General features: G+C 39.7%; 2 protein-coding genes across 3 annotated transcripts in view; both read left to right on the plus strand.

Annotated features, from left to right (window-relative positions):
• cep350 (centrosomal protein 350) overlaps positions 1-18,141 on the plus strand; it is a 37,569-nt gene extending 19,428 nt beyond the window's left edge. Inside the window, exons 16-38 of one of the 2 annotated variants that reach the window (XM_015015157.1) lie at positions 1,853-1,983; positions 2,089-2,252; positions 2,745-2,855; positions 2,972-3,112; positions 3,289-3,425; positions 3,742-3,849; positions 3,929-4,149; positions 4,318-4,532; positions 4,715-4,993; positions 5,074-5,223; positions 5,341-5,483; positions 6,645-6,767; positions 8,360-8,616; positions 8,916-9,115; positions 9,285-9,429; positions 9,954-10,114; positions 10,243-10,376; positions 10,711-10,772; positions 10,878-12,688; positions 13,097-13,618; positions 14,037-14,183; positions 14,553-14,675; positions 15,330-18,141. In XM_015015157.1, the coding sequence (XP_014870643.1) occupies positions 1,853-1,983; positions 2,089-2,252; positions 2,745-2,855; positions 2,972-3,112; positions 3,289-3,425; positions 3,742-3,849; positions 3,929-4,149; positions 4,318-4,532; positions 4,715-4,993; positions 5,074-5,223; positions 5,341-5,483; positions 6,645-6,767; positions 8,360-8,616; positions 8,916-9,115; positions 9,285-9,429; positions 9,954-10,114; positions 10,243-10,376; positions 10,711-10,772; positions 10,878-12,688; positions 13,097-13,618; positions 14,037-14,183; positions 14,553-14,675; positions 15,330-15,497 (5,653 nt within the window). In that variant the 3' untranslated portion in view covers positions 15,498-18,141. The remainder of the gene's footprint in view (positions 1-1,852; positions 1,984-2,088; positions 2,253-2,744; positions 2,856-2,971; positions 3,113-3,288; positions 3,426-3,741; positions 3,850-3,928; positions 4,150-4,317; positions 4,533-4,714; positions 4,994-5,073; positions 5,224-5,340; positions 5,484-6,644; positions 6,768-8,359; positions 8,617-8,915; positions 9,116-9,284; positions 9,430-9,953; positions 10,115-10,242; positions 10,377-10,710; positions 10,773-10,877; positions 12,689-13,096; positions 13,619-14,036; positions 14,184-14,552; positions 14,676-15,329) is intronic. The other variant, XM_015015158.1, reaches the window with a different exon arrangement.
• Positions 18,142-19,808: 1,667 nt separating this feature from the next.
• qsox1 (quiescin Q6 sulfhydryl oxidase 1) overlaps positions 19,809-27,458 on the plus strand; it is a 31,785-nt gene continuing 24,135 nt past the window's right edge. The window contains exons 1-6 of the mRNA XM_015015159.1: positions 19,809-20,335; positions 22,824-22,924; positions 24,077-24,125; positions 24,378-24,480; positions 25,309-25,399; positions 26,316-26,461. Coding sequence (XP_014870645.1) covers positions 20,035-20,335; positions 22,824-22,924; positions 24,077-24,125; positions 24,378-24,480; positions 25,309-25,399; positions 26,316-26,461 — 791 coding nt within the window. The 5' untranslated portion in view covers positions 19,809-20,034. The remainder of the gene's footprint in view (positions 20,336-22,823; positions 22,925-24,076; positions 24,126-24,377; positions 24,481-25,308; positions 25,400-26,315; positions 26,462-27,458) is intronic.

A 27,458-nucleotide genomic window follows, 5' to 3' on the forward strand; every position in this document is an offset into this window, starting at 1 on the left:
CGGCACACTAGTGTGCCGCGGAACAGTGGTTGAAAAACACTGGATTAGATTAGAGTGAACTGTGTTGTTTAAAATTACTTGATTTTTCTTTTTACCATTGATGTAGTCCAGATGCAAGTGCTGTGTCTTAAATCTGTTTTTATTAAAATACCCCGCTACAGTATACAAAATTCTTTGCTGCTCTGTAGAGTGAGAAGCTGCTACACAATAAAATTAAATGATTGCACACCAATAAGTTGTAATTTTAATTTTATGTACAAGTAAAATATTTATTTTATGTGGAAAAAGTCTAAAAAATTGTGAACGCTACCAGATCTGTTGCGACAGTGTAATCTAATAACAGGTTGTGTATTGATCCCTTGTGCTAAAGAGGGTAAAGTCCAATTTAACACAGCTGTGTGTATGTGTATTTGTTCTTGAATTTATGCTTGTATTTGTGTGTGTGACAAAGAAAAAGGGTTCAGGGATAGAATCGAAGAACTGCATTGAGATCTGCAGCTATAGACTTAACTATTTTTGATAGTTAACAGACTGGTGTTATAATTTCCCTTATGTCTGGACTTTCCTAAAGTATTTACAGTGTTTGGGAAGAGCCAAAAGTACAACAAATATTTGACTGTTTCAACATGTAACAGCTGATCAGCCAGGAAACCTGCTATATTCCTGTTGCTAGAGATTTGAACTTGATATGTAAATCAATCTGTTGTAAATAAAAGTCTAACTTCCTTTTCTACTTTCTTAAGCTAAAATAGGCTTCTCTGTGCACTAACGTTAAATTGATTTTAAAGTTGTTCCACAATCTCTTCTTGGTAAAGATCATTTGCCACCAAAGTGAAATTCACAAAGGCATGGCTAATTACTAAAATGCACTTAACCAGGGATGTGTGAGTGTTCTGCTGTCGTCCTGTTTGTTTAGCAGCTAGCGCCAAGCAACACGAGCAAGCAGCAGTTCAACACAAGTGTAGCAAACAGTGGCCACTTTGTTTTGCAGGTTGGGCGGTATGCCAAAGGGAAGGAGTTTTTTTTTTTTTTCCCTCTTAAACACTCTTCATGAAGTAGAGACATTTGAACCTGTACTGGTACCATGAAACCCAGGTGGCAGATTCTTTGAATTCTGGGGCGTGTCTGTGTTTCCTGTGATGTGAAGGCTTTACATTCTGGCAAGATTCTGACATCATGACAATTGGCTGTTAAATTTGCCTCTGATTAAAAAGTTTTGCATATAAGTTGTATATTCACAGACATAATATCTAACGTTTGCTTTTACAAATGGCTTCGTTTGCTAATGATAAATTACATCTAAATTTGAAGAACACTAGCCTGGTAAAAGCCAGTCCCAGGTGGTTTGGCGCCTCGGCCATTGAAAAACAAATTTTTCTGGGCTTAAATAAACATTATCTGTTCAACTTATTTATATTTGAACATTAAATTATCCTTCTCTAGTTATATTCTTTCATTGGAACATTATCTTGTCTCATTTTTCCCTGCTGTGTGCCTGAATGTATTTATGGCATTCCTGTCATTCTGTTCACCTCAGAGCTGCCTTAGCCAACCAGATCATTTCTGCAAAGTCTGGCTGTCAAATTTAGAAAGTATGCAGAAGTCCTTTAAACTTAATCCAAATCTATAATTTAAAAACGATTGATTGAATCTGCTGTGTAACCACTGAAACCATTTTTTAAATATATAACTGTTTGTTTTTTTTGTTTCCTATATTATTTCTTAGAAGATCTCAGTGGATTAAAAATGTAAAATTGATTCACCTCGTGTTGAGGAATTGCAACACCTGTAAGTTACTGATACGGTTTCCTCAGATGAGCCATAATAGATTTTTGATTTGCCGTTTTCACAGACCCAAACTGGTTTCCTCGTCCTGCTCTCCAGACCTCAGCTCTTCTCTAACGGCAGACTCTCTCAGTGAGCATGTGAGAAGAAGCTCTCATAATCCAAAAACATCCAGCAGAGCAGAGTCGTGGTCCACAGGTACATGAAAAGCACATAAATGTTTTGTTGATTTTTATTTTCAACCAAATGACAGATAAATATGCCAGATGTTTCTCACCTTGCGTTTCTTTGTCCTCCGTCTAGGTGAGCTACAATATTCACCTGCTGTCTTGCAGCAGCGCATGGCAGCAGAACTGCAGTACTTGGAGACCATTGAAGAGTCAATCAAGCAGCTGGGAGACGTGGAGAAGCTGATGGGCGTGTCCATGGCACAACAGGAGAGCGCATCATTGACCCAAATGCTCAAGGTAACGAAGAACATTTGCTAGTTGGAGAAGATAAGGAGGGGAATCTCTGTTGTGTAATTACCTGCATCATTAATGTATAGATAATAGTCATTACGATAGTTTCATCAAAAAAATAGTGGTAATTTGTTGTCTCAACTCAGCTATGCTGTATTCAGTGTTCTAGTATGTAGATTTAAGTATAATAGCTGAAAAAATCCCAACAAAGCATTTTTTGCTATTTTGATTTTGCACACATTAATATTACATTTTTGATCAAATGGATTTTTTGGCTCTTTATTTAGCTATTTTGTTTAGTAAAAATAATCAAAGTCTCACAAAAGCTACAAAAAAGCTGTTGGCCCTTGAAGACATTTTGTTTTAATATCACTGTACTTGCACTAAAATTAACGTTTTCACTGGAAACTTTTTACTAATTAACCTTACCCGTCTCATACTATTTCATACCATTACAAATCTACTCTGTTGACCCGTTCCTTGAACTTTAACCTTTAGGCCAAGCAGCACCGCCATGAGCAGGAACTCTATGAGCTGAAGATCAAGACCGAAAGAGAAGCTCTCGAGACAAAACTCCAACTAGAAGAAAACAGACAGAGAGTTGCCAGAGTAATACTCCCCTTTTCCATTATACATATTTTCTTTGAAGACTCACTCTTGTTTTTCATGTTTTCAATCCCAAAATGTAGATGTGTGTGCAATGTTCATGCGTGATTTTTGTCTAGGCTCATTTAGAGCTACAGGAAAACTTGGCAACATCACAAAAGCAAACTTTGGAAGGTCTCCAAGAGTCAACTTCTAAGATGATGAGCCAACAGGCTGAAGCAGCACGATACACAGCAGATGCTGCCCGACACATTAAGGAGGTTAGCAGTAACTTCCTTCCTCTTTGCCCAAAAACATCTTATGTTCCAGTTTTTCATCAAAAACTGATTGTTCAGTTAGAGAAAAAAAAAAGTCAGAGGAGAGACAAAAGAATACTATGTAAACGGTTGAATGTTTACTTAATGACTGGTTTCTCGTTTTGTTTCTGGCTCGTCAGATGACAGACCTGGCACGATCCCAGATTGCGGGGCATTTGATAATCCCTCCTGTTGCCACTGATTCTGCGATGTTGGTCCAGCAGGAAGAACTAAATAGTCCCTACACAAAGCAACAAGACAAGGCAGACTCTAGCAGGTAAACCACAACATTCTTTGGTGTTTATGCACAACCCATTCTTAACTGAAAATATTTATCTTGACATGTTTTCACATTTGTATTGCTTAATAAATCAGTGCACCCCTACAAAATACTGCACCTTTAAAGTCATGCGGCATCTACATACTTACATCTTGGTTAAACTAAAGTCTAAATTGAGTTAATAATTCTAAGAATTGTTCAAAAAGTTGTACAATTTTCTTTGCTAAATTGTTCCAAAACTCCCCCCAACTTAACTTTGATGCAGTAAATAGGTTTTTGTCTAACAAATTTTCCTTTCTGGGTATTATTTTAGATTTAAAAGTGAGATCTCAGACCGCAGGATCAGGTCTGGAGAGCCCTCAGCGTCACAAAACAGCCTCAGTCAGTCTGACTCTCCATCTTTCAGAAGACCAAACATCAGGTACCAATAACATTCCTTCCATAGCTCTCCATCAAAAAGCAACAAAAGACACTGAACCCGCTTAATTCTCCATCCTCAGCGGGTCTCCATATGGAAGCAGCCAAACCAGTCCATCACATGCTCCATCAGACCAAACAGAAAGGCCGAACACACAGTCTGGTGAGAGAAAGCAGAAGACTGAGACAGTTGAGGAGAGGATGAAGGCGGAAGCAGCCAGCAGCTCTGTTGAGGAGGACGTTATAACAGCAGCAAATGACTCACTCTACAGCGAAAGTATTGCCTCTGCAGGGGACGAGAAAGGTACTGAACAGCAGGCACACTCTGCAGGTTCACGCATCCACTTAGTAATCAGAAGCTAATGGATCTCTACCACCAGCATAAAATCCCCAATGGAAAAGCACTCTTGCCATTAATTGTCCTGGCATTGAATGTAAAGGTACAATATACAAATCTTGTCTGGTCCGCCAGGAGACACTACATCTGTGGCCACCGAGTACTCTCTAAAGTTTGATGAGTCCATGACGGAGGACGAGATAGAGGAGCGTTCTTTCCGTTCTCTGCTGCCGTCCGAAGCTCATCGTCGGGGAACTATGGAGAAGAAGTCGCACCATCAGAAGGAGGAGGGCGCAGTCTGCCTCAATGAAACGTTGGTCCCAGAGACGGGGTCATGCAGTTCCTTCAAGGTGAGAAGATGCTGCAGACATCCATATAAACTCTTGCTCTTCTGTTATCAATAAAAATGACTGCAAATGATTACCATTCTGTTTTTTTCCAACCTAAATGGTGCTTTTGAACATGTCTTAATTTTTATTTTATTTTTTACCACAAACAATAACATTTCTTCCTACTCTTGGCCCTCCTGCAGTCTCACGATGCACACATAGCCTTTTCTGGTGGGCAGGACAGCTTTTCTCAGTTCACAATGGAAATGGTGCGTCAGTACATGAGGGATGAAGAGGTAAGACTGCAGCACCAGAGCTCTCTGCTCCATCTACGGCAGAAAGCTCTTAAGGAAAAGACGAGGACAGAAGTAGCCTGGCTTGAGCACCAAAAGAAAAAGCTGAGAGACAAAGGAGAGGATGACAAAATGCCACCAATCAGGAAGAAGCAGAGGGGGCTTCTGCTTAAACTCCAACAGGAGCAGGTATGCTGGGATAAAAATTCTGCCTTTCTCTTATAAGGGGACAGTGCTTTATCTTATTTTGCACCACAATGTTTTCTCAGGCTGAGATCAGGAGACTCCAGGAAGCCAACAGAGCAGCTAGAAAAGAAAGGCAGTTGCTGCTGAAACAGCAGGAAGAGATTGAACGGATGAGAAACTCAACACTTAGGCTGAAGGAGCGTCTCAAGTATGCAGAGGGAGACGCTCCCCCTGTAAGTACTCACTTACCCTCAGCAGAGGGAAGGAAGGACAGATTATTTGCTCTACAGAAGTAGAGCCTAAAGCAATAAAGGAACTCCCTGTGTGTCTGTCTCTTGTAACATCTGCAGGAGATGCCGGTGTCAGAGCCTTCAGGGTCTGAGAGACTTCCTGGTGAAAACCGCACCCCCTCTCCTTCGCTCTCCATTTCTGGAAGTGAGACCAGCAGCATCATGCAGAAGCTTAAGAAAATGCGATCTCACATGGATGAGAAGTAAAGATTTTGTTTTCATTTCTATACATTTATTGGTACCATTCATCAAGATTTCATTTATATATTATGGATTAGTTCACCACCTATACTTTTTGTTCTTCATATAATTTTTTTCCATCTTATTACAAGTTTAACATTTCATTTGTGCTTTACTGTCAGTGTGCTGATATTGCTCTATTCTTGCACTTAGACTGCTGCAGTTAACTTTAGCTTTTACAGTTTTTCATATCAAAAAAAAAACTTTGTGAGATTATGATTATGTCTTAAAATATGAGCAATTAATATTAACATTCATTTTCAGTAAAAGCAGATAAAGATCAAAACGGATCCCATAGTTTCTTCTGGGCACAGGGGTCAAACTCTTACATATACTTCTGAATTCAAGGTGGGACGAATTGAAGGTGTGTGACTTAATCACTTTGTGTTCAAGTCGCTAACGAACATAAATGCTTGCTTATGAGGAAGCTACGGTTTTTAATTGAACCGTTTTGGATCAGGGACACATCTAGAGGTTTTATGCCCCTGCTTTAGGGTTTAGTTTTATTTAAGATCTTGCAGTCTGAAGTATAGCATTTTTTTAAGTTTCTGCATTTAGACCTCAGCTATAAACACTAAAGACCTTGTTGCCAGTTTGTGCCAAAGCAAAACAATTTCTAACATTTCGAACAAAATACCTGCATTTAATTATATTTTCAAATATATGTATATTTATAAATGATGTCATGGAGTCAACAGCGGAGAAGAAAATGGTAAAAGTAACAATTCCAACCATACTGGTAGTTTTTTTGGTGTTTGCTCACATCAGTTAAGAGTTTTATCAGATTGTTATAACACTAACTCTCATTTCCTACCACAATAACATTTTTCCCAATAATAATAATAAACAATAGTGACTGAAACTGATGCTAGCTGAATATTTTTTTTTTTACCAAAGGAATATTAATTAATCTCTTTACACTTAGCTGTAATGACACATAACCATTTCCTCAACACTTTCTGTGCAATAGAACCACATTTACTCATATTACTCTCTCCCTTTCTCTCTACATGTTCTTTCCCTTTTTGTGTCTTTAACAATCTGCGTGTGTGCGTGCATGTGTGTGTTTCTGTGCCCTTACGTGGCTCTTTTGACTTTGTCTGTTGCGTGCTTGTGTGTTGTAGACACTGTTCCCCTGTCCACTACTTCTTCTCTGTGTTCACGGCCCACCACTGGGCCTCCCTCAGTGTCTGTCTTCCCAACCTCCACCCTAAATTCCAGCTCTTTATCTACAACCAGTTGGTCAGGTACTGTACAGTGCTCTCTTTCTCTACCTAGCTCTGCTTGGCTCCACTCCCTCTCCCACCGCCCCCCCTCCAGGGAACATGCTTGTGTGACCCACTGGGACTTTGTGGAGGGTGGGCTGGTGGTTAATGCCTGATTGAATGTGTGTGTGGGTTTGTTTTTCTTTTTTTGTGGGGTTTGAGGAGGGACTTTCGGAGAAGAGTTGAAATGAAAGTTACAAAGGCACCCGTGGAAAGCTGCTATAATAAAATAAGCTAATCTTCTGACAGTTTCAACTTTGAATATAAAATTATTTATTTTTATTTTGAGTATTTCCGCATTTATTGAGAAGGGAATCCATGAGTTTTATTTTATATGTCTGATATTCATGAAAGTACAAATTACTTGCTGCTTTTGATGGTCTACGGCTATGTTTATTAAATAGGAGTCTTCCTTGTTGGATGGGAACTTCACTTATTTCTTTTCTTCAATTTAAGTATTTTCCCCCCTTTTTTCCCCTCTCTTTATATGAATTATGTTTAGAAAAAAAATCTGAGGCCCTTTCTAATTGCCGGACATCAATGGGTTGTTCAACCTGCAGCCCAGTTATCGATGACAGACACGTTTTGCAATGAAACACTTTGGCTCACAAGTGAAAGATCTTGTAGAAAACAGATCCAAGATGGTGTCCTCCATCTCTGTAATGAGCTCTGTAAATCTTATCCTGCTCCTTTACTATCCAACTGTTGCATTGAATGGATAATAAGTACAGATGGTGCCTGGCTGTAATGGAGTTTAGTGTCCGAGTTGTCATCAGTATGCATTAGGTCAAGAGAAAAGCTTCCTAATTAGATCACGGCTAAATAATACTGCATTGTAGTAGCACCCACAGCTGTGGTAGATAACACTGCAAACACATCTATACTTGACTTCTGTTTTTAATCTACAGTTACAATGTTTTGCATGTAGAGCTTATAGAGTATAACATGGTTTGGAAGAAAAGGACACGTTTTCAGAACAGATAATAAAATACTAGAATATAGGTGTTTTTTAAAAAAGACAAAGCTGTCAGTGAGTTCCTTATATTTTCATTTCATCTTTCAGTAATTGCTAAATATATCTGATGTGTGTGAGAGATCAGCAACCAACCCCTAGCTTTGAGTCTGATGCATGAATTTGAAATCTACACCCATATTTTTCTACTCCTCTTTCAAACTGAGCAACATTTCATCACTTTTTTTATTTTCTGGGTATATTATTTTTATTTGGAGTAATATTTCAGGCATGTATTGAATGTGTGTGTGTTTTTTTTCCTGTGTGTGTTGCACAACGGTTTGAGGTGAGTTTGCAGTAATAACTGGGATGTCTTGGTGATTTGGGTGTTTTTGATTCTTTAGAGGTCCTGTTTAACATTTATTCTTTGTCTTGTTTCTTCTTTTTCCCTCATTTTATGCTGCTACTATTTACTTCATTTTCCACTTTCTTCTTTCACTCTACTCCCATCTTCATTTTATCTTTTCTCCTTACATTTCCACCGTCTTTCTAAATCTATTGATCCACTTCCTCTTCATCCTTCGGTTCTTTTGCTTCGTGTTTCAACCATGCGCCTCTGCAGGTTTCTGACCAAGCGCGAGCAGCAGCTGATGCAGAGGCGACACCATGCAGAGGAGCTGCTCCAGTGGAAACAGCAACTGGACAAGGAGGAGGCGGAGGTACGAAGGATGGAGAAAGAGGCCTTGGCCGCCTGGGACCAGAGAAGACCTCTGGACAAGGACCATAAAACACCTGAGAACGTTGGAAAAGAAATCAGTGAAACTGGGTCGCAGGCATCTCACCACCAGAGCTTAGAGGCCAGATCTGACAGTGAGAAGGGTGAGGCTGTGCTTTCAAAACAGTTTACTTCCTGGTTCTTATTGGAGGAGTTCAGGACTTAAATTCAACCAGATCGAACGATGTAATTCATTTTTTACAACTTTTCCACCCTAAATCAGTTAGTTTATTTCCTCTAGTAATTACCATAAAACAAGCTTATCTTTGATTCTGAAACGATAAATTCTGCAGCTTTTTGCTTAACAGTTTCAGGTGTGAATTTAGAACCCATTAATTTTTTTTCTACAATTCATATAATTATCTTTTAAAATTTAAATTTGTTTAATTTGTTTACTTTTCAGAGCTTGTAAGCGAGGACAATTACTCCTCAATTACGACCGAGTCCAGTGTACACACAGAGGTGCCGGCTTCTCAGCACCCACTCAGCCCGTCCTCAGCACAGCCGGCTTCAGTCGTTGAAACACCTCTGGCCTCCATTCAGGGCAGCCATGCTACCTACACACAGGACTTTTCCACCGAGTCACAGTTACCTGCTGCAAAGGTAAAAGAAATGTTTTGTGGTCACACTTGCAAGTTTAAAAATGTTGAGGATGTTTTGTTCGCACACACACACACACACATCCATAATTGATGCACATATTCCACTTATCAGTTTATCTGTAGTAAATGTCCCTCTTTCCATTCTTCCTCTTCCTGTCTGTTCTTTGCAGTCCTCTTCAGTCGAGGGCAGCCGCAGCCCTGCTGCCTCTCCATTAGACAGCAGCAGTAAGACCAAGATGCAACACCGCTCCACCTCCCGGACACACAGCGAGGTTTTCCCTGAGGTCCTTGGAGCCGCCACAGCTATGCCGTCTGGTAAGTTACTCTTCAGAAATGCACACATTTTAGAGGCTTGTTGTTTTTTTAAAACTTGTTTTTAGATGAATATGAGAGGGATAAAGCAACAGAGTGGACATAATGCAGCCTATTGCTGGCACCATGTGGTTAAATGCGACGTGATGCTGCCAGAAGTACATTATGCGAGCACTTTACTGATGCCTAACTGCTTCGCTCTGGGATAGGAGAGGCAAAAACTGCATTTTGCTTAATGTACAACTGAAGTTTTGCTGGCTCAGTTTTGCAGTTAAATGTTTTATTCATTTAATTCACCGTCAGGCCTCAGGCATAAACCTTTAAGCTGCATAATTCTCTCTGTTCATTGTGTTTATGAAAATGAACTTTACTCTCTCTCAGTAAGGAAAATGTACAGTAATACCCCCAAAAATCTGTTCTAGTTTCTCTGGGCGAAAGGTGGATTATCCTCTACAAAACATTGGATTAATACTGGTTTCACCTCCTAGCTGTGATTTTTTTTTTTTCACATCTGAATTTTCTTGTAGAAAACATTTCAGACCAGAGTGACATCGAGAGTCGTATCAAGGCACTGAGAGAAGAGCTGAAGAAACGTAAGATCATGGCCCACCAGCTGAAAAAAGAGCAGAAGAAGCGGCACAAGGAGCGCCTGAAGGCACAGGAGGCAACTCTGTTGAAGAAACTGGAGGTAAATATGTTTGGATAGTCATATATGCATTTGAAATAATGTCTAACTCCTTTAATTGTTTTGGCAAATTCTTAATAATTACACCTAATTTCTTTGTGCTCTGTCTTTTATTTATTTATTTTTTTAAGAACTACAACAACTTTATTGAGAAAACGAAGGCGGAACTGAACAAAGAGCCAGACTCGACTCCTGAGACGACGTCACACATAAATGATTCCAGCTACATTTTGGAGCAGTCGTCTGTTAAACCCTCTTCACACAGGTACAGGAACGAGCTGCCTTCAGTATAGTTTCATATAAAATGCAACAACATACAGAACCCTGCATAAATATTTATACTTGGTGTTGATGCTGTTTTTCATGTAATCAGGTGAATTCTGACCACAACTAGATGCACTGAAGTTTATTCAGGAATGTCTGAATGAAGGCAGACTGAAAGCAAACTTACATCACAATTTTCAGCTTTGTATTTGTAAAGAACCATGTCTAATTTCCTACTTCACATTAGAATGAAACTCAAATGCCTTTGAAAGGAACCCTATGTGCATCGTATTTTTAAAAACATGGGAATCATTTTAATGCAAACTCTTTTTCAGGTCTGACGCGATCAAAAGCGCCACCTCTGACCGGGCGCTTATTGATGCATCAATAGATCACAGTGAGTAGTTTATTATCGATGAGAAGCTTCCACATGAAATCTATTTAAAAAGTAGCATCATTTTAAAAATATCCTACAATTAATGCTGCTCTCCTGTTGTGGCAGATGCCATTCCTCAGCCGAACGACAGCAGAACCGCATCCAGAGATTTGCCCAAAGATTCTCCCAGCGTCGTCATGTACAGCAGACCAGAAAGCGATCATCTATCAGAGCCTCTCTCGAGATCTTTTTTCAAGCCAGAGTCTGAGGAGGAGAAGGCTTTGTCTGATCACAGATCTGACATTGAGGAAGAGTTGGATGTGGAAGTGAACTCCAGGTCTGAGGACGAACAGTCTCACCACCTTCTCAGACTCGACTCTCAGGAGAAGCTAACTGCATCTGAACGCGTTCTACCTTTCACTAAGGAGGAACACGAGCAGTCTCTGTCTGGCAGTTTAGATCAGGAAGAGCCGAAGAAACGCAACAAAATACCCGAGGCGGAGGAAGCTGTGACATCAAATAATATTACGCCCGGAGCTCCTTTTTCAGCTGTTGTCAACCTGGAAGCTTCACCACATTCAAGCCGCAGCCCTTCACCCACTGAGCACCCTCTCTCCCAACACTCGGTGGGCTTCTCGCTCAATAAAGATCCACTCATAAAGGATGTTGAGGCTTCTGCTGGAACCGACGGTTATCAGGAGGACTTTGAATCAGCTAATTCGTCCCCCAGGGACGAACATATTTCTAAACATGAGTCTCAAACCTCCATTCCCCACACAGAACCTAAGCATTCAACTAAGGAGTCACCCAGGACAACCCCTCCATTTGACCATCAAGATGATGAAGAAGAAGAAATACCTGAGGAGATGAGTCAGCATTCTGGCATCAATGAACAAAGCCACCATTCAGAAAAGTTCCTGGAACTCCAGCCGAAGGAAGAAGATATAAAATTAGACAGTAAGACAGAGTTTTCCAGCCAAGCACCTGCGTCTCCTCCTCCCGTCGAAGATGAAATGCCAGGTTTCCACCTTGGAGACCGGGTTCTTGTCGGAGGTGTTCAGCCGGGCACACTGAGATTTAAAGGTCTGACCAGCTTTGCCAATGGCTTCTGGGCTGGCGTGGAGTTGGACAAGTCTGAGGGGAGCAACAATGGCACTTATGATGGAGTTGTTTACTTTGAGTGCGAGGAGTCGCACGGCATCTTTGCTCCTCCAGACAAAGTCTCCCACCTCCCCGACAAGTTTGAGCTCTATGCAGACACCACAGAAGATGAAGACTCGTTCTTCGACGACTTATCTGACAAAGGCGAGAAAAAACACAAAAAGGTTAAAGACGGTTCTCAAAAACAGGAAGATCCAGAAATGCAAAATGAACAAACGTCTCACAAGGAAATTAAATCCAAAGACGAAATGGTTTTGGATGAGAACGATCAGATTCCACTCAAGAACAAGGCCCACCTCAATTCACAGCACCAGAAAGAACCTGAGCATCAGATTTGTAATGGCAACATGAAGGACATCATTTTGGACTTTACTGACGAATCCCGCACATTCCTCATCCCGGACGAAGATAGAATGGAGGAGAAGAATGAGAAGACGACTGCCATTATTGAGAGAAACGATGTTGATATCGAGAAGGACTTGATTCCTACGGATGAAATCAAGGCTGATGAGAGAGAACAGAAGAGCAGGGATCTGGTGGAGACATTCGCAGAGGAGCTCATCAACAACTTTATCAAAGATTCCTTTAAGCAATGTGCTGAAATAAAAAGGGCGAAAGAAGAAAAGATCAGAAATGCCAACCAGTCCGATGGATGTTCGTTTGTTGAAAATAACGACGACAAGTGGATCTCTTCAGTGGAGCAAAAAGATAACCTGCCCTTCTTTCTGCCGGCTGAGAAGGAGGAGCTGTCTTCTCCTGAACTGTGCAACAGATCAGTGAGTGTGTTTCTGATTCTTGTTTAAGAGGAATTTTAAAACACCTGAAGTAAATCTCAAATAACCTGTGATGATGCAAGTTTTGGAAAATGACCTTCGGCTAATCAGTGAGAAAACACCAGCTGGGATATGACTTCTAGTTCTGGCAAACAGAAGTTGTTTATTTGAGCTGGAGGTTTTTTAATGTGTACAGTCAAAGTCCAGCCTTGTGTTGACGGACTATTGATGCGCTGGCAAAACTGAAAGTTGTTTTATCTTTCCCAGCAGAAAGCACGATAATGATTAAAGTGTAAAAGTATCAAATACATGGATATGATTGGACCACTGCTGACCTCTTACTTGTACTTGCAAAAAATCCTTTGTATTCTCTAATTTGAGACTGAAAAAAAGTACTTTCTTTCCCCCCAGGAGAGTCCAGTGTTTGGCCCCAGTGGTCAAGAGAAGCTTGCTAAGCGTCTGGCTGAGCTGGAGCTGAGTCGTGAGCTGCTGGAGGATCTCGGTGATGATCAGGACTGGTTCGATGAGGACTTTGGGCTCAGCTCACGGAGACAGCAGCAGAGACTCAAACAGAAAGAAGAGCTGGGCGGTGAACTCGGGAGGTCAGCCTCATCATCAGGGCCGCACATGGGGGGGATGGTTTCATCGTTAGATGGGGAATCACAGGTGAAGACCCCACCGAGACCTGAGCTACCCCTCCCCTTACCTCCCAAACTACCCGAGCAGCCCGCCATGGTTGTGCCCCACTCGACCACAGAGGTGGAGAAAATGGTCCATTCTGCCACACAGGAGATCTGGGAGACCTTTGACCTGGGAAGGAAGGGGTCTCTTATCCTTGAACATCTTCCAAAGCCGACACCTTCCCCGGACTATTTAGGTAAAGAGTCCAGCAGCCAGGACCAGGAAGCCCTCTCCATCAGCAGCTACAAAAAGGTAAAATTAAGAGGGGACAAACCAAGAAGAAAAAATTGACAAAACCAGCCTCATACCAAAGGTCTGAGTGTCTGAGTTTTTGTTTTTTTAAGTAACTAAAAGGATTAAGAGTTTGTGTCATAAGTCCAAAATATATTGGCAGTTTTTAACTAGAAACATTGAGAGCACTGACTTACCCAGGGATTTTATGAGCAGTATTTATTTCTTGGCTCCAATACCAAACCAAGTCGCTTAAGATGCTAATAACGAGTGCCAGCCTAACACTGAGTTTATTTTAAAAAGTCTCCTGCTTCGTACAGCTCAGAATCATTCCTGTTCATAGCAGATGTTTACCAATTTACTAATGTGTCTTTTGACCGGAAAGAATAGGTTTAGTGACACATTTAAGCGTCTTTATCTGGTCGTTTCTTTTCCTTAGGCTGTGTATGACCTGACATGGGAGATACTGAAGGAGATTTTTGCTGAAGACCCAAACACTGATCAGCCTCAGTGGGTCAAACCACGGCAAGTCAAGTCCTCCTCCATTCACAGAGTCAAGACGTCTGGAGACATCAGCAAAATTCAGGTAAAGTTCTGCAGCAGATACCAAATATCCAGTGTGACTTTTCCATACAGGATTGTTTAATTAGACCACTTTAGAAAGCATATTTGTGTTTACGCGTAATAACACACTTTATCATGCATTAACTCTGATCTGTTGTAAATTTTTTTTTTTTTTTTCCTTTTTTAATAATGAGTGCTCTGTCAGAGGTGAGCTATACTACTGTATTGTTTATGCAGCCCTTTGCACAGCACCAAACCACAGCACCACCCAGTCTCAGTTTTCATATATTTTGAGTGGCACTTATTTTGATATATTTTTGCTTATGTTGCATTTTAAGACTTTAAAACATGAGATAACCTAAGATGATTTTTTTTTTTTTATGCTGCACAGGAATTTGTCACAGAAGAAGTGTTGAAACTGTATGGTCTGACACAAGATGAGAATCAAAAGACCGACTGGCAGAAGATGCTCAAATTTGGCAGGAAGAAGCGGGACAGAGTGGATCACATACTGGTAGGACCTAAATATTTTATATTTCTGTGTTGTTTGAAATTGTGGGTGTTTGAAACATAAAATATTACACCTGATTAAATAAAAAAAAACCTTTTAATATTCTGCTCTAGGTAGAAACCAGTTTGTCTCTCAGGTGTTGTTAATTTAACTTCTTAAAAGTGTCTCTAAAAAGGATTACACTTTTTTTTTTTTTTGCTATTTCGTACAAATTTAATTTTGATATCAAAATATTTCTAAATTTAAAAGTAGAGTCTTTAATCCTTATTGATTAAATTAAATTGTGGAACATAATTTGGTCACAAGCTTCTTCTTCGTTGTTTGAAATAGTTGTGCTGCTGTTATGCAAATTAGTGAAATAGTTATGCTTCCATCAGGCCAAAGCTTTTGTTTAAATATGTTCATACTCTGCTCTAAAGGGGAAAAGTGGCTAATTTTTTTTTATTTATTGACAGCATTTTGTAAGCTCAGCAATTGAATTAAAAATGAAAAATGACTGTTAACTTGCACCCTGTCATTGTGGTCTTTCATGAAACCAGACATGACGATTAAGTTACTACAACAGGACGCAATATGTAAATTTTACACCAAAACAGGAAGGTTATGATCCGGTTTTCTCTCTCAGTCTTTCAAGTTGAGCCTGTTTTTGTCTGTCAGGTCCAGGAGCTCCACGAGGAGGAGGCCCAGTGGGTTAACTACGACGAGGACGAACTGTTTGTCAAGATTCAGCTGGCAGACAGCATCTTTGACGCTTTGCTGAAGGACACTGTAAACACTTTCACACTAATTTCTGACAAGAGAGCCAAAAGAGGAGCTCTCTCCTGACCGCCTGGATTTCAAAACACAACTTCTTGCTCAGTCCTGGTGTCTCCTCACCACTGTGAAATTCAAACCTAACTCTAAGACTTCATCTGGTCATCTTCCAGTAGGAACTCTCTTGATGCCTTCAGTTCCACTGTTTTCTTAACAGCTGAGCAGACTGCGACTGTAGCTTTTACTTGCTGAATTTTCCTCCACTGTAGTTTTCGGTTTAATTTGTTTCACACACAGAATGCCTCTTCAGCAACCCCTGCCTGCCCAAACCACAGAGCCACCCAGTCTCAGTTCTCACCTCATTGACTGGTCATTTTCATTCCTCCCAGTTGAGACTAATTGGGGTGGACTGTGCCATGAGAAAGTCCATGAGTGCTGCTAAACTGGTTGTTCCACCGTGGATCTAAATGTACTCTCCACGCAGAAGAACTATGTATTAATTGAACTTAAGTGGAATGTTTAAAAAAAAAAAAAAAGCAATAGATTAATAATTGAATTAATAAAATTGCACAGCGCAGTCTGTTATTTGATGGTATGCTTTGGTTTTTCATGTCCATATGAAGGTATTTGTCTGGATATTGTGGGAAGTTTTGACCTGCACTGTTCCCGCTGTAGACGATAATTACTTCATGCCTGGACTTGGGCAAATTCAGCACACGCTCAGTTGCACTGAAGTCAGCAGAAAATGGTTGGGATGGTTTTAGAGTTACTGTAAAAAATAAAAATAAAACAGTGCAACACACCATGGACGTGAAAACCCTTATATGTCTCCGATCAGACTGCAATATATTGGCACATTAAAAAAAAAAAAAATCTGATCTATTAAGTTGTTCTTTTGCCTTCTTAATTATTTATTTTAAGGAAATGCTTGACTGGTGGAGAAAACAAAATCTGAAATGTAAATGGTCGTCAACATGCAGAGAGGACATATTTTTAACATTGTATAAAGAGAATCTAAAGTTGTTGTTGAAGCACAATTGAAAATGTGAATGTGAATATAGCAATACATTATGTAAGAGGAACCAGAAGAAGAACGGAGAGAAACTGTTTTAATCCTTGAAGCTGTAATGTTACTAATTAACTAAGGCTGTCTGACCGACTTCTGTCCAGTTACTTAGTGCAATCACTGTGCCCCACCTTCATACTGGATGTAAATATTTGGTGTGGATTTCGACCTTGAATGAAAATGCCTCTCTCCATGGAGTATTTTTTGCTTTACTATAGTAGGTTTTTGTGCAAGCTAATAAAATTGTAAAATATGCAAGTGGGACACAGACGACTGGCAGCAGGCTTGACTTGACAATTGATCAATTATGGAGGAGTACTGAAATTGCTGGATATGTGAATCTTTCTCCTTCCTTCAGCCGATTTGTTTTCTCCAAACGCAGAGAAACCTCTGCCGCCCCAAATGACGTGTGATTTTGTAGCATCATGTGTTTTCCTGCAAAATTACTGCATCTCCAGACGAGCCTTATGAAGTAACCCTGTTTGTTCACTCAGAGAAAATTCTCCGTTTTCCATTCAAGTGCCTCTTTGCGTTTAGTACTCTGTGTGTCGATCTCTCGACACCCTCTGGACCTGTTTTCTTTGAATGTGCCGTTTCTCGTCTGTATTCCACCACTTTTGCAAAAGAAACCTCCAAACAAACGGCTGCTCTTCCTAGCTTCCTGTCCTCAACTTTCTGCCTTATCGAGAACATTTTTCACATCCCTGTCATTCCCCCGCGCCTCAGCACGAGCCAAAACGCTGTCTGAGGAAGTCCAAAAGTCGCCGTCTTTTTGTCGACTCACTCTTAACTGGTGTACCTTAAGAAACGAGCCGACAGTCCTCTCGTGAGTGACTCCAACCTACAGCGCGAGTCACTGCGCTGATGCCTCTGAGCACATCCAAGGGCTTATTTGTATTCTCCGGCTTTGATCAAACAAAACTCTGTACAGGCTGTGTGGCAGAGCTCTCTAATTCTCATTGACTGTTTAGAGTGAAAGTGACCTTAAACTGAGTTTTTCTTTCTTTTCTTTTCTTTTTTTTTTTTTTGTTCAATTGGTGTATAGTTAATGTATAAAAAGACCAAAACCATTTGATACCAGAATCACCATGCTGTAAAAGTCTTTATGTCTGCTCTAAAGGCATATGCTGTTTAGTTTTGACACCTGCAGGATGTTCTGGAGTCGCCCCTTTTAATTGATTGTGTTTGGGATGAAGTTAATTTCCCGTCTGTATCTATGCAGTATTTGGTCGTCTTCAGTAGTTTTGATGTACAAACCAAGCAGCTGATGAAGTCGTAGCGTCTGTTTTGGTCTGAGGTCAGTTTTCTTCATGACAATGTAGCGTAGCTTTAACCCTTAGAAAAACAAATTGGCTTCATAACAGTGAAAATAAAAACAATTACATGGATTCAGCATATTTATGGCAGTAACTTAGCATAGATCCTCCCCCCCGCCCTACCTTTGGAAATGTTTGTGAATATTTATAATGTCCTGCGAGACGCTGATGGGTGTAAATACTCTGTCGATCCAGTTTGACCCACTGTTACTGTAACCTGAACGAGTGTTGTAAAATAAATACTGTTTACTTTGCAAATATGTACATAGTATATATTTGTTAACTAAATACAATTTGAAACTGTAAATAAAGCTTCCACTGGTTTCTACATGAACAAGTTGTGCCGTCATGTTTTTCTGCTGGGTGCAATGTGTGCAAAAGTAATTACCTCGAGTTCTTCCAGCGCTGACAGCCAGCGGAGGGCTTCCCCCCCCCCCATGTTTACTTTCGCAACTGAGCTCGGATGTTGCGGTTTGTCTGCTGGTTTCTGTAAAAACCGAGAATTACATGTTGTCATTGTGTGGCATTGTACCAAGTCGTTTTAAACGAGGAAACGGAGCATCAATTAGTTTAGTTAAGCGTTGTAAACGGATTTTAAGTAAGTTTCCCTTTTTTTTTCTTTTTTTGTGCGAGACAATTCACTGACAAACATCAAGTGTCTTTTTATGGTCAAGTGTGGATACTTCAAGGAGATTTGCTGCAGGAGTTTACGCTAAGCTTGAGTTAATTGGGTCTGTATAAAGAAAAAATAAGATTTTAAAATGAACCCTGCTGTGTTGTGTACATGTCTAAGCAGACTGAACTGAATCAGCTGATCAAACTGCACAGCTGTAAATGGATTGAAACGGACTTTAGAATAATGAAAACTATCATTTTTTTAAAATGAAAACCAGCAAAAGCTACATTTTGGCATCTTACACAACCTCAGGCAGAAGCTAGCATGAAAACATCAACATATCCAAAGGTCAAACCCGGGCTGAGTTTTTCTGTCTGAACCATGGATTTTTCAAAACGTTCTTTGGGTTTTTAAAACCTGTGGAGAAAAGTTATTGAAATCATCTAATCTCTCTTTCCAGTTTCTCAGGCATAGAAGGAGACGCTGGCAAGAACCAGTAATAATCGAGCCTGTTCATTAATTTGAACTTCTCCAAATATGTAAATCAACATTCCTGAGGTTCGCCTTACACCTCTCTGCCTCCACAGGGGTTTGAGATTTCACTGGCTCTGGCTCATTTTGAACTGCATGTTGCTTTTCTTGTCTGGTACGTAGTTTTATGTTTATATTTCTGAAACGAGAGCCCTGGGGGGACTTGGTTATTTGAGATGTACTTGTGGTGCTATGACTTTCTCCTTGTGCAATGCTTTGCATCATTTGTGTTGTGTAGACTGAGTAGTGGTGGTGATATTGATCTCTGTGACATGATACTCATGCAAATCAACCAGAGAGGTCCAAGAGTCCCATGTGTTCAACAGCAGTTCTTGGTCTTTATCCACGGAGATTTTGCCAAACTCTTTCGGTTTTCCACAATATTATTCATCTTTACATTGCGTGTTTTCCATGTTTTCACCGTGGGTTTGGCACAAGTGGCACAGGGCGGAAAGAGACCAAGATTAAGAAAAAAAAGAATAAATATATGTTAGCTGGTTAACAGGTTTTCTGTCGCTTTGTTGAAATTGCAAATGTTTTCCAGGTATTTTTGATCATTTATTGCAGGGGTCCCCAAACTTTTTCCTTTGAGGGCCACATAACTTTTCCTTTCTCTGGTGGGGGGCCGGAGTCAGTTTGTAACAGTGTCAAGAAAAGTATTCAAGCCTTTTATTTTAACAATAAATGCAGGGATTTTATGCTATCGGTTTCCCACTAATAGTCACTCAGCATCTAAAACACACGCTCCCTCTTCCTTGGGGTAAAACATGTGATTTCTAATCATTAAAAAAAATATCTACTGCCACATCAGTCTTGCTTCCTTGTGTGCGCGATGCACCGTGTTTCTCTCTACGTCGGTTTCTCAGCGCCTTCATCTCCTAGTTTATCTCTTGTTTTATCAGAGTCGAGTGGAAGGGGAGAGCTTGTCTCTGCTGCTCTGTGGGATTTGGCACTCCGCTCGGCAGTGGGAGGGCCCACTCAGGGTGCTGACCTTAAGCAAACAGTGGGCAGAACAAGTTGAGAGAAGTTTGTGACAGCGGTTCAGAGCGCGTCGCGGCTAGCGGTGCAGCTGTTGCTCGGATGGGGAAGATGGCGCGGCGCTGCGGCCGTGCCACGTCTCGGTTTAGTGAAGAACACGAGATTTCTGTCGGCATGACAGCGACTGCAGCCTTTGTCGTCTGCTTGTGTCTCGCCTTTCCTCCTGCCGCCGAGGCCGGGCTGTACACGGCTTCGGACCAGATCGTGCTGCTGTCAGAGCAGAATGTGGGCTCGGTTCTGGTGAACTCCTCCGCCGCTATGGTCGTGGAGTTTTATGCTTCGTGGTGCGGACACTGCATCTCGTTTTCTCCCATTTATAAAAAGCTGGCCAGAGACATCAAAGGTTGGTATGGACCTGCTGCTTGTTTCACCCGGATGCACAGACTATTCTTGTTTACACAGTAATATTATTCTGACTGCCTGGTGTAATACGCTGCCTGATGTAACTTTTTCTTAAATAGTTTTAACTAGACGTACTATGAAATATTAAATAGTTAGAAATGTTTCCACACAGCATTTTGAAAAATTTGCACATTTGAAAGCGGCAGTGCAGAGATAGCAGCCGGTTTATATCATAGGATTCTGACAAATCAATACAAAATTAGAGATGGCAGGCTTTTTATTTTATTTTATTTTATTTTTTTAAAGATGGTAAATGTCCATTCTGCTCCTGGCACAACTTTTATTACTCACTAGCTTCTGCTTGGTTCATACAAAATGGAAGCAGAAAGAAAGTTAAGTCTATGTACCAGGAATAAGCTATTAACTGCTCACACCTTCACCACAGAACCCCATGTAAAAGAAAAAAAACAAAACAATGCGGGCCCTGGTTCTTGAGAACTGGGGTTTGAGATTAAGTGTTGATTTATTTTGCAGTCATTTCTTAACTTCTCCATGCACAAGTCAAAAAAGAAAAACACTATTGAAAAAAAAATACAATAAATAGATCAACAATCTTGCTTTGATTCTTAGATTTAAAAAAAAATGATTCAGCACAGGTGATATAAAGATGGTGTTATGTTGGCTGTTGAGCGATGAGAATCATAAACCATTCGGCCATGGCCCTTAGCTCTGAGGTGGGTACTATAAAAGCTGTAAACTAAAAACAAAGGCAGCCCAAAGTTAAATGATATATATATATATACACACACACACACATGTCTCTATCATATGTGAAGATATGTGTACAACTTTTGTCAGCAAGTCCAGGGAGAATGTAGTTTATCTTTGCCCTAAGTAGCAGCAGCAAAGTTTTCTTATTTCATGTACCAACTCTACTGTTGGTCATATTGTACCTAAGCAACGACTCCCAAGACGTTGAAACAGAAAGTTGACAATGTTTCTTTCAGCTCCCAAACTTTACCATTCGGATAGCAACCTTCTCTTTTGCTTCAGATTTCTTATTGAAAAGCTTCTTTCCAGTGTATTTTCTAGTCAGACAAGCCATTGGAAAGTTTCTGTGAAATATTTAGCGCTAAAAAGGCATAATCCATTCTTTCAGTCTTTCTTTGGACTGGATTTTGTTCTACCAGCATGGCATCTGCTGCTGCTGAAAGCTGTTGTTGTCTGTCTGTTAAATAGAGCATGTGATCTAATTAAATAGTTTTTTATTCTGGGCTCTATTGTGACTCTAAATAACATCCTGTTGAGGCTGTTTCTGTAGCTCATTTACAGAAGAGTGAGAGCAAATAATAATAGAAAAACAGTAAGGGGTAAAGAATCTGATGAGGCTGGAGTTGGTGTGTTGTCACTGACAGTTTGGTTTACAGGAATGAATGCAAAACATGAGAATAATTTATTGACATGTAGGTATTATTAAATATCTGAATATTATTTTACATTGTTTCATTTTCTGGTTACATTTATGTCAATGTGGAAAGTAGAAAAAAAATATTAATAAGCTAATGTTCAGGCTAATTTTGCCAATGTGGTGGTTATTGATTCAGTCTTTCGTTCATTTGGCTCAGACACACAAAAAAAACCAAGTTACTACATCATCTGACATTTTTTTGTCAAAGAAGATAGACTAAAACTAAAATGGAAATGGTTAAACACATTTTAGGAAAAGCTTTATGCTGACAAAGCCCCCCAGTCAGCTTTAGGTCCTGACTCCATCTGTGTTTTCTCCTCATGCCTCCAACTTTGGGGTGATGCTTTACCTAACACCAAGAGATTTACTTTCTGTCCAGTGTTATGCAGAAACGTGGGTGAAAATAGGATTACTCACTCATCCATCTGTTGTCTGCATTGCCAAAAAGCAGCCTCGCATCTGTTTGACTTATTTGCCCCCTGGAAAAGTCCTTTTTTTTAATCAGGGAAAAAACAACAACTTGCAAATGCTGTTCCAGACGACACATCATCACCAATATATGATAATGGGGTTTCCTTTTTAGAGAGATGTGGCTCCAGTGCCTATTCTTATGTAAGAAAAGTACACTTTACGGTAATTTGGCCTGAAAAAAGAGTAGAAAAATCTGATTGTGATCTGCTTATGTTTTGTGGTTATAAAATGTGATGAAATTTTCCATTTAACTTTGAGGTGCAGCAGCAACAACAGCCTTGAATTCGTGCTGGCTAAGCCAGGATTTCTGACGATTCTGAGTTATTTTACTTCTGAAATTTTATCAGAAGTTTTATAGTGTATGCTGTGTTTTTTTATGCATTCAGTACTTTTTTTTTAAAATGTAGGAAGTGTGGAAAGGCCATTGCAGTCAGTGATTGTATCATTTCTCAGCATGACTTATCAGCTCCTGTGCAAACGTACAGAGTCAACACGGTGACTCCGCACTAAATGTTTGCTGTTCCTCTCTCATTTTCTGTCTCTTGTTCAGAGTGGAAACCAGCAGTGAACATGGCTGCTATAGACTGTGCTGCTGACGAAAATGTAAAAATTTGCATGGAGTACAAAATCAGAGGATACCCCACCATAAAGGTATTTAAACAGCCACACAAAGTGTTTCTTTATTTGGTTTATTTTTTGTTTTTTAGTAAAACTACAGTTGTGTCTGGGTTGCAGAGGTATACAGAGCCCACTCGAGAAGTCAATAAATTTTGGTTGTATTTATGTATTCATCTAAGAATCACAAAACGCCATACAACTATTGTATCTAAAGGTGTTAAGGGCAGAACGTCAGATGCATGAAGGATTAGAGAAAATTAAAAATGTCAACCAACCAGATTTAAAATTCATCAGAGCTCCAAAAAAATAAATAAAAAATACCCACAAAAAACAACTGCAGAATTAAGTTAAAGCTACGTTCAAAATTGAAGGAACATTTTTAATATTATTTTTAAATGAATAAAGCATATCTACAAGAGAAGTAGTTAATCGAAAAACCAGCTTCCTGGCATGTTCTACATTTGTGTGTCTTACTGTGATATATTAAGATGCATTATTTTGCTACCAAAGTATTTAAAACACCTCAGTGCCTTTTTTTGTTTTGTTTTCCAAAGCGGTCAGAAAATCATTAATTTCCACATTTACTTTGTGAGCTACCCTTTTGAAACATTCATGTCTTGAATTTTCCAGATATTTTCTGCAAATAATCTGCAATCCACGTCATTTTATAAAATATGTTTATGTCAGAATACAGGAAGTGTGTAGTTTTATTTTTCTGTATTTTTAGGATTTTTTTTTGTTTTGCGGGATATTTATTATCATATCTCTTGGACAGACAGTGCTCTGTTGAGTAACTTTACATTCGTTCTTGAGAAATGAGAGATGGTTTTGTGATCAGATTGTTTATGCAGGGTTTTACAGATCAGTGGTGATTTGAAACAGAAACAATCCCACCTCAGGCGTCTGCCTTCGCGGCGTCTTGAGTTTGTCTGCAGCTGTGTGTTTTACAGCCTCTGCTCTGCGTTGTCCAGTGAAAACCAATGAAACAAAGAGGTCCTTCTGTTTGAGCTCACGGTGCAGCTTTAACATCTGCGACTCATTTTAAGCAGGAGGGATTTGGGGGTCAAGGCGGGCAGCGGGAGAAGCCCCTCCTCCTTTGTAAAACTTCAGCTGGGAACTCTTGTGGTCACATGCAAGGGTACTCTAATCTGCTCTAACCTTTTTTTTTTTCTCTCAACTTTACAGTTCTTCCATGCCAACTCATTCGCAAATTCATTAGGGATGCCCTACAGAGGTACTTCTACTCACACTGAAACAAATAAAGGAGCATTTGTTTGAATCTACTTTTAACATTGAATCGTCCATCTGGATGCAGGACTAAATATTCTACAAGCACCGTATTTAGATAAAACAGATTAGCCTTTACATGTTTCTATATCATGTGCAGTATTCATGACGTAGTCGTTTGTTAGTCTCCTCTGTGTCTCTGTGAATTATAATCCAGCTGGAGCGCATGCAGAAAACCTTCACGGCTTGTCGATTTCAGGTTTTTCCCGTGATGTTCGAGAACTCCGCCACATGATCATAGACAGTCTGGAGTATCCTGGTGACCCCTGGCCCCCCGCCTGCCCCCCGCTGGAGCCCACCAGGTAAACACTAGTGTGCCTTAACAACATGTTAAACAATTTCAAGCATCTCCAGCTGCTGTTAGCTTTGTGCTTTCTTTTTGAATCACCTGCGCGACAATAATAACAAAAGAGAGGAACAAATATGTCAGGCTTGGTTGTATAATTTCTCAGTTTTATCATTTTCAACTTTGTTGTTTTCTATATTTTTTGGGGGGGTTGTAATTATTATTTTTAGGCTACAGAAACCATGCTTCCCCTCATATTTTCTAAGCCATGACACATGATTTGGTCGTTTATCTTTAAAAACAAATTTTACAGTCCTGAGAGTTGGAATAAGCTTGGAGTCGATCAGGATGGCCAACAAGTTTCCTCTCAGCGGAGTTTTCGTTTGTTTATTTCTACTACAAAGGCCCCCTGCTCTGCCTGGACACTCTTCTGCACAAATACAGACACAAGCCCTGCAGCCGGTGTGCGGCTCATTGTGGTGATTCAGCAGGAAAACCAAGCAGGAAGTGGAGTTTATTTCTGTTCTGACCGTTACAGAGAAACATCATGGCTCTATTTTTGTAGTCTCTCTCTGGATGTGAGCTGTGACTTTCTCTTTTGGGAGGCTTAGTGTCTGATGCTTTCCTCAAAGGGACATTTGTTCATAGCAGGCCACAGGACATGTCCACAGCTATTGTTTCCTTTCTCAGTGACTGTTGTGTGAGGATATGGCAGTAAGGAAAGGATTTTTGCGACATATGTGACTGAATATCATATAGATCAGAAATCCTTCAGGGATTTAGCCGTGATGTTATCGGTGTGTTTTACTGACGAGATCTCTTTTGTTTTCTCTGTTTTTCTCAGCGAAGCAGAGATCAACAACTTCTTTGAAACCAACACAGTCCAACACCTGGCCTTAATCTTTGAAGATGACAAATCCTACATCGGCAGAGAGGTAACAGATCGTGATGAGGTCTTTCTGTGCCGTCTTATTTATTTTTGAGCTCATGAACATGAGTTATGCAGAGAAATTAATCATTAACCCACTTGTTCTTCAATGAGTCATATATTGACATAAATGTTATGGTAATTTTGAATCTTTAAGGCGGAGTCGAGCATTTAACTTTTTGTACACTTTATCCTTTCTAAAACCATATTTGACATCCGTTTTGGATAGTTATCCTTTTGGAGCTTTTATCGTCTGATGCAAACTGAGGAAGGGGAATGCTTGATTCAAACTTTGAATGAATTGGAAATTACTGAAAGTAGAAGAAAACTGTTTAAATTGTCTGGTGTATTGGTGGTAGCATCTTCCATTTATTTTATTTTATTTATTTATTTTTTCCTGTCCCAGGCGCTGCATTCCATAAAGTATCTTATAAAGATAAAGGACTGCATAACAATGTTTCCATATATAATTGAAACTTGAGCAGCAATGGGATTTCTAACAAGGCGCTGATACAAAATTAATTGAAACTGGCTCATTCAGTTCTTATTTTTTTATTCTTTGCAATTATTTTCTGTATGTCCATTAAAAGCAGCAACAAGAACAGTTAAAATAAATCACTAAAATCCCTGAGTTAAAACAATACACTATAGCTGCATGTACACTGCTCAAAAAAATAAAGGGAACACTCAAATAACACATCCTAGATCTGAATGAATGAAATATTCTCATTGAATACTTTGTTCTGTACAAAGTTGAATGTGCTGACAACAAAATCACACAAAAATCATCAATGGAAATCAAATTTATTAACCAATGGAGGCCTGGATTTGGAGCCGCACACAAAATTAAAGTGAAATGTTCCCTTTATTTTTTTGAGCAGTATACATAAAAACTAATTCAGTGCATGTGTTGTTTATCTCAGGTGACCCTTGACCTGCTGCAGTTTGAGAACATTACTGTGAGGAGGGTTCTGGACACGGAGGAACATCTGGTGTCCAAACTGGGAGTGACAGAGTTTCCCTCCTGCTACCTCTACTATCCAAATGGGAGTTTCGAGAGACTCGTAGTGTAAGTGTTTTTGCAGAGTTCCTCTTGTGCAACATGCTGTTTTGTAATCACGTTTGACCTCAGTTTACCTGACAGGGTCTAGATTCATTGTAAGCCTACATGAAGCACAGTGCACATTGTGGCTAAAACACACGCTCGATTCTGTCTTTTAGTCCAAATTTTTACTCAGCAAACTCAACAATCTTACTAAATGTGTCTCATTTCTGCTTCTACGTAAGAAAATGTTATAAATGTATTAAACAATACATTTGAATAGACTTTTTTTAAGCCATTTTTTAAAACTGAATAGTGAAACTGAATGACTTGGTTCTTGCACATGTGCAATCTGAATCCATTTAAGGATTTAAAAAAAAATATTTAATATGAACTTCAGCAGAAGTATATTTGTCCAAAACATTTTGGAGAAGACTTGCGCAACTTTTAACCAGACTAATTGGCATCTTTTAGCTTTATATCTGAGTGTTATTTATAATTAAAAGCATTTGAGCTGAGCTCGTTGTGTGACTGGTGCAGGTCTGAATGGCTGAGCTTATTGCAGCTGAAGATATTTGCATATGTTGAGCTGCTTTACGGAAACAGTCTGTTTGCATTGTTAAGCAGATAAGCGTAAATACGGAGCGTTGTCTCCTCAGTGCAAAGTATTTTTGTTTTGTTTTCGATTGTCTGGCCTAAATGAATTCCCAAAATATGAAAATGAAAATAATTTGCCCTGCAGCTCAAACCTCCACCCTTACTATGCTGTGATATTTCTAACCGCTTTAGTCCACCACTGCTCCGTTTATTGCAATACAGTGTTTTATTTGTCTCAGAAAAGCTGTAAATTCAGATTTAATGGATGTAAGTTTTGGACAGTGAAGAAAGCATTCCACAAATCTGGTTTTTATGAAAAGGCAGAAGAAAAAAAAAAAAAAAAAAAAAAAAAAAAAAGGTTTTTTAAAAAAAACCCCCAAGGGCCCCCCCGGGTTTTGGTTAAAAAAATTGGTGGGTTTTAAAAATT

Source organism: Poecilia latipinna, unplaced genomic scaffold (genome assembly GCF_001443285.1).
Source record: "Poecilia latipinna isolate Pla-1442-1.1 unplaced genomic scaffold, P_latipinna-1.0 Scaffold1888, whole genome shotgun sequence".
NCBI classification, from domain to species: domain Eukaryota; kingdom Metazoa; phylum Chordata; class Actinopteri; order Cyprinodontiformes; family Poeciliidae; genus Poecilia; species Poecilia latipinna.